This window comes from Protopterus annectens, chromosome 2.part2 (genome assembly GCF_019279795.1).
Source record: "Protopterus annectens isolate FY-2018-M chromosome 2.part2, PAN1.0, whole genome shotgun sequence".
NCBI classification, from domain to species: Eukaryota; Metazoa; Chordata; order Ceratodontiformes; family Protopteridae; genus Protopterus; species Protopterus annectens.
In genome coordinates this window covers 712379466-712394201 of record NC_056730.1, presented here as the reverse complement: position 1 = coordinate 712394201, position 14736 = coordinate 712379466, and the positions used below count along the sequence as shown (strand labels likewise).

General features: G+C 41.4%; 1 protein-coding gene across 1 annotated transcript in view; it reads right to left on the bottom strand.

Annotated features, from left to right (window-relative positions):
• The window catches only part of CILK1 (ciliogenesis associated kinase 1), a 1332417-nt gene that overhangs the window by 380578 nt on the left and 937103 nt on the right, over nt 1–14736 (bottom strand). Inside the window, exon 10 of the mRNA XM_044064111.1 lies at nt 7567–7878. Coding sequence (XP_043920046.1) covers nt 7567–7878 — 312 coding nt within the window. The remainder of the gene's footprint in view (nt 1–7566; nt 7879–14736) is intronic.

Here is a 14736-nt window from a genome sequence, read left to right as displayed (position 1 = left end):
GTGTGTAACACTGTTAAAACTCTTGTTATAACTATATGAAGAAACAAAAGCACAAGCAGTTATAAAAACATAAATATAAATAAGGTCATCTATAAAAATTATTTTAAAAATTCAACCAACTATCAATCTCATGTTCTTAAGGACAGGTTTTAAGGGAATTTAATCATTCAAACCTGGACTTACATGTGCCTGGAGTTTAATGATCCATTTTAATCTCATTTCTTTCAGTGAAATTTCTGACACCCCCCCCCTCAAACTAGGGGTATATACAAAAAGAACCATGAATGTAAAAGTGTGCATACTATGCAGCTACATCAAATATAATATTGGGAAGTAACTGGATGGACAAACATGTTGATGTTACAAATGTGGGAGCAAAAGTTACAGTTATTGCAAGAAACCGCACCTTGGTTATGGATAATGTCACTATGGGTTTTCATGAGGAAGTATTAAAAAAAAAAAAGACACTGTGATGTGAGGTAACGTCTGATCAATAAGACTTATGACGAATGTTACCAGTTCAGCACTGTGGCAGGCAAATGTTTTCTGCAGTCACAGACAGAAAAAAAAAAATATGCCCAGAAAACTAAAACGTAAGATTTGAATATTGAGTGGTGCGAAGAGGAAGTGGACAGAAAAAAAAGTATTCACTTGTCCAAAAGTGAACAAGCACTAACAGAAATGGTATGACTCATCAATGTACTGGAGGGGTATTACAGTTTCAGAGTAACATACAATACTATGGGGCAAGCAAAAACTAATTTAGAAATTGGTTGGGCTGGATTGAGTAGGAGTTGTGAAAGGATGTACTTTATAGAAATCTGAACAAACTCTGGGGGTTTCTAAGTTATCCCCATATCCTTGGCGACTACTCTAAATTACCCCCTCATACAATTCTTACTGCAGCCTTTGTGATCTGGGATATGGCTAGAAAAGCTATGCATATATTAGTCTTCTTACCTAACTTTATAAATACTTAAATATGACTTGTCAATATCATTTCTAAGGGAAGGCTAGATATTATCACCAATACTACTGCTAAAGTGATGATAATCCTGAAAAAACATATTTATGTGCTTTTGTGGAAAAGTACTGACTGTATCAGGGTACAAGAAGTAACTGAGCAATGAACTCTAACCATTCAGAACTGCAGGTGATAAAGTCCATAAAGGAAGAAAAAGGTATTATGTGATAAGAACATATAATGGAGGCTAGAAATTATTCATGTTTTTTTTTGTCCCTCAAGTCTTCAACAACAATTAAGTGCAGCCTCACTAACTCATTTGTCCAGGACTTCCTGGCATCCAAGGACATTAAGCATGGGAGGTGAGAGCTGGGGACCGTGATGAGTCTAAAGATTTTACCAGGTTTCATGTTTCAACTAAATAAAAGAGTAAACAGGACACAGCCAAACCAATTAGTTAAAACTTACAAGAAAGTCCTAGCCAAGCTACATTTTTTCACTATGTGATTCCTTAAAACCTCTTGTAAAAGAGGATAATGGGATATATGGAAATGACCCCTTATGATCATCAGGTGTTTCAGCTATATGGTGGTTCTGAATGCCCATAACTTTTTCTTTTTAAGTCTGCTAAGGGACAAATTCAGACCAATATCTCCACCAACTGTCCTGTTTATATCTTACAGACGTCCCTACTATAACACTGCTCTGTTATTTTCATTCTGTTTACTACTCTCTGATTTGAATGTGAGCAATAAATATGATGAGTGAGTTTATTGTTTAATTATTGTGATGTTAATATGCAGTGTATAGCCTCCTACCAATTACTGTTATATTTCTGTATTACTGACACATTCATTAATTTCTTAACGTATACATTCTAGATTATTCTTTTTCTCTGCTTAAATGTTTTTGCATATGCTTAATTATGTATAATCTGTTGGAGCTTTTCTCCCTGGACCTCCGCTGAAAAAGGGCTACTTAGCTCAGTCAGACCAACCCGGTTAATAAATGTAAAATAAAAAAATAAACAAATAAAGCCAAACTCCACTAGCTGTGGCCATGCATGTTTTAGTCTTATGACTTCAACAGCACAACATAAGTGATTGTTTGGCTAAACTTTAGAAATACAAGGTTGCTAAACTTTAGAAATACAAGGTTGTCATACCCAGCATATCAGTCCATAACCATTAAGGTGTCTGAAAATATCCCATCTAATAACCAAATGAAAGAGTAAACAGGACACAGAGCCAAACCAGGCTTCATGTTTCAAACTAAGCCTGCTTCCCAGCAGCATGGCTTGTTTGTTATTGTCTGCAGCAACTCTCAAAGATGATGGACTACGTAGAGTACTTAACTTTCAGACAAGTCTCTTATTTAAAAGGTTAACCAAGGCAGAACACGCATACATCTAGACCATATTCGGTCTCAGCACTACAGAATGCAACCAAAAAAGCAATATACTTGAATTAGTATCACTGCAACAATGGTAATATAAAAGCAAACTTCAGAGAGGAAGTAGTAAGGATGACAGTTATAACAAATGTACACAAGCACAATAGGCACAGTGCAAGAGTCAGTAAAACAGTGAAGAGTACCTGTACACGGTCTTATCATTAGACACTATAAATGTTTCTAAGGAGAAAATAATACACAAATGCAAAGTATTTATAACATGTACAACTGTTGGGCATGAGATGTGAAGTAAAGTAAGGCATGAGTCAACTGAGGAAAGAAAGAGACAGAAAAGAGAAACAAAATAAAAATTAGTATGTGGGAGAAAGACAAGGAAGTAAGTGTATAACTACTTCCTACCCAGGTTCAGGAGATCGAAGCAATCATACAGAGTTTGGGAACAGGTTTACAGGAAGGCCAGGGTATACCCCCGATGAAGTACCATGTAGACACAAATACTGAGTAAGCCTATCAAATACACCCCTTACAATGTGTCTGAACTAGTTAAACAAACCCAGAGAGAGGAACTACAGAAGATCCAAGATCTGTGGGTAATCCAGGAGTCCAACAGTTTATTATTTAACATATATTATGACAAAATAGAAGCTAATTAATGAACATATTGTTTTATTTTTGTACACAATTACAGCATATATTCTTGACACCTAATATGAAACAGACTTAAGCCCAGGAAATCAGCAAGTGGAGGGACAGCTGAAGTGGTACTGGAAGGGAGAAGTCAAGCAGACAGGCCCCGCCAAAGCTGTCTAAACTGAACCCAACAATTGCTAAGGTCTGGCCCTGGTCATCATGTCCAAGAACACTAACCAAAAAATCAGCAGCAGTATAAGCAGGAACCCCTGGAGACTTACAATCTAAAGCCCAATGTACACAAGGTTTCCAATGAAGCTGTTAAGGTCCAGCATAGGATGGACTTCTTCTATCACCTTTGGAATAAAGAGGCGGGAATGGAATCACTGGCCTTTTTACAAAGTAGGAAGGACCTCTATGGCTTTTTTGAGAACCACAGTTTGAGTGTCTGAAAACAACTCCATGAAGACTGCATGGATAATGATCACTGCTCTTTCTGGGAAAAGATCTAAAAGGTCTACAATATGGCAATGAAACTACAACAAACTAGCCTCTTTGATAAAATCAAAATTAACCTTATTATACGCATTTAATTTGAGAATACTACAAAATATTAAATTAAAGATAAAATTTGGCCAGTACACTGGTGCTCCAGAATCCACTCTTTTGGGTGTACTTAAATTTCCAGTAAATTCTCTGACTATAAGCAAAGGTGAATTGTTCAGTCAATCTAATGTGAAAAGCAATTCCAATGCAATGTGATCCAGCATTTTTTTCAAAGAAACAAATATCTTAGTGAGAAGTCACAGTTCATGCCCCATAGGTCAGAGTCCAAAATTAAATAAATAAATAAACCAGGCCTCAAATTTGGTCTCCATGGTCATAACTCTTTATTGCAGCAGAATATGCAACAAAATCATGTGCAAGGCAGAAAAGAAATTTCAGCAAAGAGGTAATTAAACAAGCATCTTCACAACTGTGTCACAGGGATTCCAGGCCCAGACCATGCTATGTCGGAGGTGTCCAGACTCATCAAGAATGGCTTGAATAGTTCTATACAAATGCATTTAAAATATGAAGAACATAGATAATATCCTTAAGGAAGGAGGCCAAATTTATATTTTTTTAAGACAGGGACTTCTGTGACAGGTTGAGAACCACAGCAGCAGACATGGATGCTCCTGAAGAATGGTTAGGAATAAGACAGTTGAACCAGCATCCCAGGTGACTTGTATGAAAAAAAAAGGAGAAAGAAGACTGCCTCTTGGTAGCTGGCCAATCCTCATTCTACAAGGAAGTTTCTTCTTTGTGTAGGAGTAGGGCAGCCTGAAGCAGACATGGTCAAGGAGTGTCAAAAAATCTGTACAATGGTCAGAAGCAATTTTCTGTTTTAAGGTGCTCAACCAGCTCCAAGGTAGTCTACCAGAACAGGAATGCTGCCTGGAAGGGGACATCAGGAATGCCACCTGAACTCATTTTAAAGGAAGAAGCCTCAACTAAATCATATTATGTGATCACAAGACCACACCTGTTGTCCTTGCCATAGCTTCTGCAAAGTGAAAATTAGAGCAAACCACATTGTAACCCACTGTCAAAGCTGAAAGCCAAAGTAAGGTTCATAGGTAGGTACTAGGCTATCGGCCCAAGGATCTAAGTAAGCCTAGCCAACAAGGTTCCCTGGCTTATGCCACCCAAGAAAGTTATTTTCCTGTGCCACTGTCGAGCTGAGCCACAGAAGTGATCCCCATGGTGTATTTCCTATTTCCCATCCACTCATCAAGATTTATCTTGAAGAGTGATAATGAGGAGCTTTACTTGACATAGATGGGTAACTTGTTCCAGAGTATGAGAAGTCCCTGTGACAGGAATCTATCCCTCCAGCATGTCCTGTTTATTGTGGTGACAAGGTTTAGGTCCCTAGAGCGTGTAGCTTGGAGGGATTGGGATTTCTTTAGGTGTAGCATGTCCAACAGCTCTGGATCTGACATAGCTTTATATGTTAGGCAGACATCACGATATGCTACGGAGTAAAGCTGGAGTTTTTTGAGATGGTTAGTGTAGGGCATCTGTTTGAAGCCAGTAATCCTCTTTGTGAGGTACTTCTGTGGCCTTTCCAGCTGCTGCAAATGTCTTCTGAGGTACATTCCAAAAGGGGCATTGTACTCTATAATGGGTCTAATGAGTGTCGAGTAGAGGGGAACAATGACCTCTTTTTTCCTGAATGAGAACCCTTTTGTGGTGTGTGCGCCATTTTGAAGGACTTCCTGACTACTGTGGTGATGTGATTATCAAAGGAGAGACTAATGTCCACCTGAGTCCCAAGGTCTCTTATCACACATTCGGTATTAAGTAGACTGCTGCCTATGTGGTAGTTCATGGGTATAGATTTTTTACCAAAGGGGATGACAATGCACTTTTTGCCATTGAGCTTGAGGCCATGGCTCTGACACCAGGCATCTGTCTCAGTGAGGCCCTTCTGTAGGTTGTTCACATCATTTGGGGTCTCGACTATGGCTCCTAATTTGCAGTCATATGTGAACTTTGTTAGTCAGAGGCCTTCTGTGTTAGCCTGTACTTCAGAGAAGTAGATACAAACAGGAGAGGTCCCAGGACTGAACCCTGTGGTACTCCATTTGTCACTGGTTTGAAGTCAGATTTGAAGTCTGCAACTTTTACAGTGTGGGTTCTGTCAATGAGCCAGTTGGCAACCCATTTTGTGACGTAGAGATTTATACCTAGTTTAGTGAGTTTAGCTATAATTCCAGAATGGGGTGTGGTGCTAAAAGCCTTGGTGAGGTCAAGATAGGCTGTGTGAACCACCTTACCCTTGTCTACGGCTTTGGTGACTGCCTCAAAGAAGTTGATCAGTTTCAGGAGGCATGATCTGCATTTCACAAACCCGAACTGGGTGGAGTCCAGAATCTGGAGGTTACCAATGTCTTTGTTTATGAGTTCCATGATGACATGTTCCATGGGCTTGCAGACCAGGCTCATCAGGCAAATAGGGCGGTAGGTCCAGGGATCAGTGGTGGCTCCCCCTTTTGGAGTGGGATAACTGTTGCTATGCAACATTCAGTGGGCACAAAGCCTGATGCAAGGCTACGATTGAACATGGTGCTTAGGTGGGGAGCCAGTTCATTCTGAAGTTCGTGCAAAACGCAGCTTGGGATGTTGTCCGGTGCCATGGATCCTGTGCATTTGGCTTTAAGAGAGTGCAGCTTTTACCTGGTAGTTATGCTTACAGGGACTCTTCATTTTCCTGTATAGATATGGGCCCTTTGGGGGGGGGGGTAAAGTTTAATCTGCACTTCCTTAACCAGAGGCAAACTTCCAAATCTGGAGATGGGCTGTTTGCACTTGTTAGATCTAGCAAACCCTCCTCTGCTCTGCTGGACCTGGGGGGAGGGAGGGGGAGAATATTAGGATAATAATGAGTATGACTACTATACTCACCAAGGAGGTCAATGGACAACTCCATGAATTTAGGCTAGGGAACAGCATTCTCAATCCACTCAAACAAGGTACAAGTGCAGATACCCAATGACACTCCTCATTGTTTGTAGCTCACTGGAGCGAGCTAGTAGCCTTGAAGGAAAATGGGTCCACTAAGAAAACCCACCTTGAGGAAGGCACCATCTGTGTACAGCCTCCAACACCTTCATCTTCTCCTGATACTCCTGGCATCAGTCTGAGGTCAAGAAAGGGGATCTCATTTGACAAGGAGGTATGTTTGCTGAAACACTAGTTCTGTTATTTTGTTTGCCTACTACAGAAAGCTTTATAGATTGCACACTTTGCCAATAGTGTTTGAAAAGGTCAGTATAACTGCTAACCAGATCATAGGTCTCAGCAAAACAATGAGAAAGATGAAACACAATCAATATGGAAAATACCCCATCCCCTTTCTATGCAAAAGCCAAAAACTTTACATTTTAGATAATAGTTAGACCTGCCAATGTGATTAAAGGAACAGATCCTCAGTTAACATTTTCAAGAAGATCAATAAAAACCTGATGTTTCACAATTTCATACTGCATTCCCTCCAAATCTGATTCTATTGAAAAGCAGCACTGCACAAGATGCAATCCCCTCAAATAGAATGCCTCTTCAGTTACAATAACATGGAGACCAATGAACACATGAAAAGATTATTGATCTTCCTTCTGCCTGGACTTATGGCAGGTCAGGTTTGGAACACGTTCTCAGTTATCTTTCTCTACTACTGCTGTCTAGGTTTGGAACATGCACTCAAATAACTTTATTCTTCTACTGTTTTCTAGGTTTGGGACACGCATACAGATAATCTTTCTCTACTAATACTGTCTAGGTTTAAAACGCACTCAGATAACCTTTCTCTAGTTACTGCTGTCTAGATCTAGGTAATGCACCCCATTAACATTTCTCTGACTACTGTCTAGGTATGGGACATTTTTTCAGATAACTTTTATCTACTATTGCTGCAGAATCATAGCAGTCACTAAACTAGCATGTAATATGAACTATACACAAGAGCTGCCAGAATGATTTAATTATGAAGAGTGTTCTACAGCAGAACCTACCTGCTTAGCAGCTTTATTTTTTATTGCTGGTAACAAAGGCTGCCGAGATATTTTTTTCTCTTCCACTGTGGACACCATCCCATCTTGATGAGGATTAGACTTTGGTGGATGCGATGCATGTTGCAACTGCTGGATTGGCATCAAAGGTCTGGTAGCAGGGTGAGAAAGATTTTGAGGCTGAGGAGGAGGTACAGGTCTTATGTCAACTGATGATTGTTGTTCTTGTTTTCCTTTGTGTGGCCTTCCTTTGTCTAGTATTTGGTGAGGTGTACCCAGTGCCTGACCAACATGAAAATATGAATACCTCAGTGCCTAAAATGCAGAAAAATGATTTTAGAGTAAGAGACTGCAATTTTATATTTTTCCTGTGTAATATTTTATGCAAATGGATAAGGACAATCAAACGTTGCAAAGAAATATAATGCATAGGAAAACCAGTATATTAAAATTCTAGACTGCTGCAGATTGCATGGTATAAAGCAGGGGTCGGCAACCTTTTAGTAGTGTTGTACCAATGACAGGTAGGTGACCAAAAAAACAATGTCATTCTATTCAGCCCAGGCTGTTCCTCACTGAATAGAAGTGGCTCCACTTTGCGATTTTTGATTGGCTCGTATACCAGTATGTGAGCCAATCAAAAATCATGAAGCGGAGCCACTTCTGTTCAATGCGGAATAGTGGGTTCACTCACAAACACACACACACACACACACAAACACACACACACACACACACACACACACACACAGTTTCTTCAGCTTTCATACATGCATTCACTCACTCACTCTCGCTGATCTCTCACAAACAGTCACTTCTGCTTCCATACATGCATTCACTCACTCATTCTAATCGCTCACCCACACAGTCGTTTCTGCTTTCATACATGCATTCACTCACTTATTCTGATCGCTCACCCATACAGTCTCTTCAGCTTTCATACATGCATTCACCCACTCCAATTGCCCAACCACACAGTCTCTTCAGCTTTCATACTTTCACTCACTCTCTCTCCAATCTCTCACACGCAGTCAGCGTGCCATTGAAATTCGCTCCACATGCCATGCTTGGCACTCATGCCATAGGTTGCCTACGCCTGATATAAAGTAAAATATAATTTTAGCTAATTTTACTTCCATTCAGCCTCCTTAATCTTGCAACCTCCTAAATGTAGAGCCACATACACTACCCATGTCCTTCCTAGCCAAAGTAATGCTTCAACTTTTCACTTGATTGTCATTTACTTATTTATTCATCTCTCATATGTTAAGTGATTTAAATCATTACCCCTCTAAAACCAAACTTAGCTATGCTATTTGCCTAGTTAGATAGTTAAGGCATCTTACAACAAAGTAAGATAAAAAGTAGTATAAACATTGCAGATTAAATAGCGTTATGGGTAAAATAATAAACAAATCAGTAGCTAAGTAATCTCTGAAAAGTGAAAATTGAGCCAAGTGATTTAAAAAAAACAGACCTTCCAAAAATATGGTATTTAAGATACCATCTTAATGAGCCCTCAATGCTACCTGCCCAAATCTGAGGCTAAATAAGACAAACTCCTACAATATATACACTTAAAACCTTTTGTGGTATTAACTGTTAATACTGTATTTGACTGTGCAGCTCTGATGAATCTAGGTACTTTTTTATTTTGTTACATTTGAAAAAGTACAGTTTTGTACCTACCATAAATGTAGATGTTCGAGGATCCACATTGCTGCAGTCATAACCTGTGGGTAGTCCGCTGTCCTCGGTCGGCCTGAATACCAAAGTGTTAGGCTGGCGTTGGTCATGGTCGCTCAGAGCTGACGTCAGTACGCAGTAGTACTTAAGCGCATGACCGACGCCATATCCTCAGTCTTTCTTGCCCCAGATGTCAGAAGGCCTAAAAAGGAAAGGCCATAGCCAAAATAGAAAATACCCAACAACCAACATAGATAAAATAAAAATTATCCCAAAAGAAACACAGCAACCCCAAACTATAGAGGGGAAGGAGGGAGGGAAAATTGGACTGCAGCAATGTGGATCCTCGAACATCTACATTTATGGTAGGTACAAAACTGTACTATGTTCTTCGTCTCACATTGCTGCAGTCATAACCTGTGGGTAGAATCCCAAAGCAAAGGTAAAGGGAGGCTGGCAAACTAAAAGCATTAGGAGCTGCCAACATGCCCTGTAAAACTGCAGTGGCAAACCCAGCCCTAGACTTAGAATAAAGAGGGAGATGGTAATGTTTAGTAAAAGTGTGCACTGAACTCCAAGTAGCTGCCTCCAAAATATCCTTAGTAGCTATCCCCCTTAAAAAGGCAGTAGATGTGGCGGTAGCCCTAGTGGAATGAGGTCTGATCCCAGCAGGAACATCCTTTCCATGATGAGAATAACACAAAGCAATACAATGGCCAATCCACTTAGAAATAGTTTGCTTAGAAACAGCCTTCCCCTGTGAACCCAAAGCAAAAGAAATAAATAACTGTTGAGTCTGCCTGAATTCTTTAGTTCTGCTCAAATAACAGCGTAACTGCCTGTGAATATCCAAAGAATGCAAGACTTTTTCCCCTTTATTTTGGGGATCAGCATAAAGAGTAGGCAAATGAATAGACTGGTTTAAGGCCACATTAGAAATAACTTTAGGCATAAAAGTAGGGTTAGTACGCAAGGACACCCTATCCTTATGGAATATCAGGAAGGGTTCAACTGCCATGAGAGCCTGTAATTCAGATACCCTCCTAGCAGACGTAATGGCCAACAAAAAAGCAGTCTTCCAGGACAAAAACTTCAACTCAGACGTAGCTGCAGGTTCAAAAGGAGGTAAAGTAAGCTTTTCCAACACAAAATTGAGATCCCAGGAAGGAGTAGGAGCTCTACGTGGGGGTCTTATGTTTTTTGCCCCTCTAAGAAATTGTTTAAACAAAGGGTGAGAAAATAAAGGAGGGTCACAATCATAGTGAGCAGAAATTGCTGCAGCATGAACTTTCACAGAGGAAAAAGACAAACCCTTGTCTAGTAATTCAGTAAGGTACTGTAGTGAAAAACTCAAATTAGGCACTGAGACATCAAAGCTCTTTGCTGTGCTCCAAAGAAAAAATCTCCTCCATTTATCAGCATAAACTTTTCTAGTACTAGGCCGTCTGGCTTCCAAAATGACATTCAAAACCTGTTGAGGAAGCTGAGACCCCCCGGGGTCTAAAACAGAATACGCCAGGCTGTCAGATGCAGGGACTGTACCCTGACATTGAGAAAATGATTGCTTGCCTGAGACAACAGGTGTGGAATTGGTGGCAAAGGCCAAGGAGGCTCCTGTACTAAACTCCTCAGCAGAGGATACCAGTGCTGACGTGGCCAATCTGGTGCTATTAGAATCATGCAAGGCTTGTCCTGCCTGACTTTCAAGAGTACCTTGGGAAGGAGAGGCAGAGGAGGGAAAGCATAGACGTGAAGGTTGTTCCAACTGAAAGATAGAGCATCCACTTTCCAAGCTTTTGGGTGAAACATCTTTGTGCAAAATTTTGGCAGTTGGAAATTTAGTGGAGAAGTGAACAGATCTATGTCTGGAGTTCCCCAAGCCACTGTCAACTGTTGGAATACATGAGGATCCAATTTCCACTCGTGGGGATCCACAATTTGTCTGCTCAATACATCTGCTAAGGAGTTCTGTGCTCCTGGCAGAAACCGTGCTTGAAGAGTGATGTGCAAACTCAGAGCAGTCTCCCACAAAATCATAGCTTGTCTGCAAAGAGGGTAAGAATGGGTTCCCCCCTGCTTGTTGATGTACCACATGACTGTTGTGTTGTCTGTTTGAATCAACACCTGTCCTGGTTGAAGTAGATCCTTGAAGGCCATCAGGGCAAATTGGACTGCTAACATCTCCTTCATGTTGATATGCAAATGCTGTAGTCTGGGAGGCCACGTGTCTTGAATCCATTTCCCAGTGAAGTGTGCTCCCCAAGCCAGGTCTGAGGCATCCGTCGTTAAGATCTGACTCGCCTCTGGTCGGGTCACAGAGAGTCCCTTGTTTAGGTGACATTCCTGAGCCCACCACAAGAATTCCTTCTGGATGCAAGGTATTATCTGAATGACAGTGTCCAAATCGTGGCAGTGTTGCGTCCATACACTTTTGAGATACCATTGTAGCTTCCTCATATGCAGTTTGGCATTGGGAAGTACCAGAATGCAAGATGCCATGAACCCCAAGGCTTAAAGGACTGTCCTTGCAGTCAGCCTGGACATTACTGATAATTGCTGGAAATATAGGTGAAGATTTCTTTGTTTGTCTGGGGTCAAAAAAGCCATCTGAGAGGCTGTATTCAGTCTCACACCCAGAAAGCACATGTCCTGAGAGGGTACTAGACTGGACTTTGTTTCGTTCACAGAATACCCTAGGCACCTTAAAACTGCCATTACATACTGTAGATGTTGAAGTAACTTGTCTTTGTCTTGAGTAAGAATCAGGCAATCATCCAGATAAGGATAAATTTGTATTCCTCTCAGTCTTAAGAAGGCTATCACAGGAGCCAGGACCTTTGTGAACACCCTGGGCGCAGTAGATAAGCCAAAGGGCAATGCAGAGAACTGATAATGAAAAGTACCGGCCCGAAAACGCAGGAATCTCCTGCAGCTGGGCCTGATAGGAATGTGAAGATAAGCCTCTTTGAGATCCAGAGTTACCATCCAGTGATCTTTGCCTAGCAGAGGCAGAAGTTGCTGTAAAGTTAACATCTTGAACTTTGGAATGTCTAGGTATGTATTGAGAATGGACAAATCCAGAATTGGCCTCCAAGTGTTTCCTTTCTTTGGCACAAGGAATAGGCGAGAATAAAACCCTAGGCCTACTTCTGACGGAGGAACCACCTGGATTGCCCCCATTTGCAAAAGCAAAGAAATCTGTCTGTGAGCCTCCAGCCTTTGCTGAGGAGGTACATCTGGCATGCCTTTGAAAGGAGGAAAAGTGTGAAAATAAAATTTGCAGCCTTGATTTATAATGTCCAACACCCATTTGTCCTGGGTGACCAAAAGCCAATTTTGTTTGAAAAGTGCCAACTTTCCTCCTAGAGGAGCTGCCAGACAGGAAGAATCTGGCAGATGGAGATACAGGTCATTGGGTCTGTTTACGAAAAGGCTGACCCCTGCCCTCACCAGAAGATTGTGCAGGAGAACTCCAAGTCCTAGGTCTGAAAGAACCCGGAGCGTGAGCTCTGCCCCTACCACGTCTAGACCTGCCCTTAGACTGAAAATCGGAAGAAGGGTAAGACCATCCTCTTGCAGGCCAATTCCTGCTAAACTTAGGGGGCTGCACTTGCAAAAATTCCTTAACCGCCTGCATGGACTTAGCTTTGTCTTCCATCTTTTTCAAAACTGACTCCACAGGAGAACCAAAAAGAACTTCAGATTGAAGAGGAGCATCCAAAATTCGAGCTTTAACATGCTCTGACAAATTTTGATCCTTAAGCCAGGCATGCCTACGAATAACTGAACCAGTAGCAGCCACCCTGGAAGAAGCCTGAAGAGCATCGAAGCCACACTGCAAGGAATGCTTACCAACCTGATCTGAGGCATGAACTAAGTCCTGCAATTCCTTACACGCTATACCCTCAGCTAAAGCATCTACCTTAGATTTCAACTGACCTAACAGAAAGTTCTGATACTTCAGCATATGAAACTGGCAATTTAAAGCCCTCATAGCTAGCGTGGAGGAGGTATACACTTTTTTACCCCACCTATCCAAAGCTCTAGAATCTTTATCCAGAGGTACTGGATTCTTAACTACAGAAGCCCTGACACCCTTAGGCCCTTGAATAATAGTTTCCGGGTCAGCTCTAGGACTCTTATACAAATATTTATGAGCCTCTGGAAAGTACAGTTTTGTACCTACCATAAATGTAGATGTCCGATAGGAATGCATCTGCAGTCCTTACAAATGGGTTGTCCTGTCGTCAGGCAGCCCTTCGGTCGGCTGGATTCCAAAGTCTGGGTCTGGCCTCGGCTGGTGTCGCACTTCACCCGACGTCATAGCTGCAGTTATTCGGGTATAAAGGCATCAGCCGACGCCATCTTCCTCAGTGTTTCTTGCCCCAGATGCCAGGTGCCCTCTAGGAAGGCTAAATTTGGATAAATGCCAATGATTCCAAATAGTAGAGAGCAGACACAAAAATAAGCATGTATGTACATATATACAAACAAATACACCATAATAGATTCCCCCAGCTAGCTATAAGATGGGCAAATACCCTAGGAGTACCACAGAAGGGAAAGGTGGGAGGGTAATCCTGACTGCAGATGCATTCCTATCGGACATCTACATTTATGGTAGGTACAAAACTGTACTATGTCCTTCAAGGATGCATCTGCAGTCCTTACAAATGGGTAGAATACCATAGCCAAACTGGGGGAGGAGGAAAAGGAAGTTATGGTGTAGTTAAGATCCCTTGCAAAACAGCAGTGGCAAAACCTGCTCGAGATCTAGAGTATAAAGGTAAATTATAATGCTTGGCAAATGTATGCACGGAGCTCCAAGTAGCAGCCTCTAAAATGTCCTTGGTAGCCACTCCTCGTAGGAAAGCTGTGGTAGTGGCTGTAGCCCTTGTACAGTGAGGCCTGATGTTTTCTGGAGTTTTCTTTCCATGGTAGGAGTAACAAAATCGGATACAATTTCCTATCCATTTTGAAATAGTCTGTTTTGAAATTGCTTTTCCTTCCATTCCTGTTGCATATGCTACCAGAAGCTGGTCAGTTTTTCTATTTCCCTTGGTCCTGTCCAGGTAGTAGCGTAATTGTCTATGTACATCCAAGGTATGCAACAGCCTTTCTCCCGTTCTGTGGGTTGGGGAAGAATGTAGGTAGGTGGATAGCCTGATTTAAAGATACTCTGGAGACCACCTTAGGCATAAAAGTAGGATTTGTTCTCATGGACACTCTATCTTGATGGAAGATCAGGAAGGGTTGTACTGCCATTAATGCCTGTAGCTCAGATACCCTTCTTGCTGAAGTGATTGCCAGTAGGAAAGCAGTTTTCCATGATAAATATTGTAATTCTGCTGTTGCTGCTGGTTCGAAAGGAGGGAGTGTCAATTTTTCTAGCACAAAGTTCAAGTCCCATGCTGGTAATGGTGGTTTCCTAGGAGGTTTTACATTTTTAATTCCTCTGAGAAACTGCCTGAGTAGGGGATGTGAGAA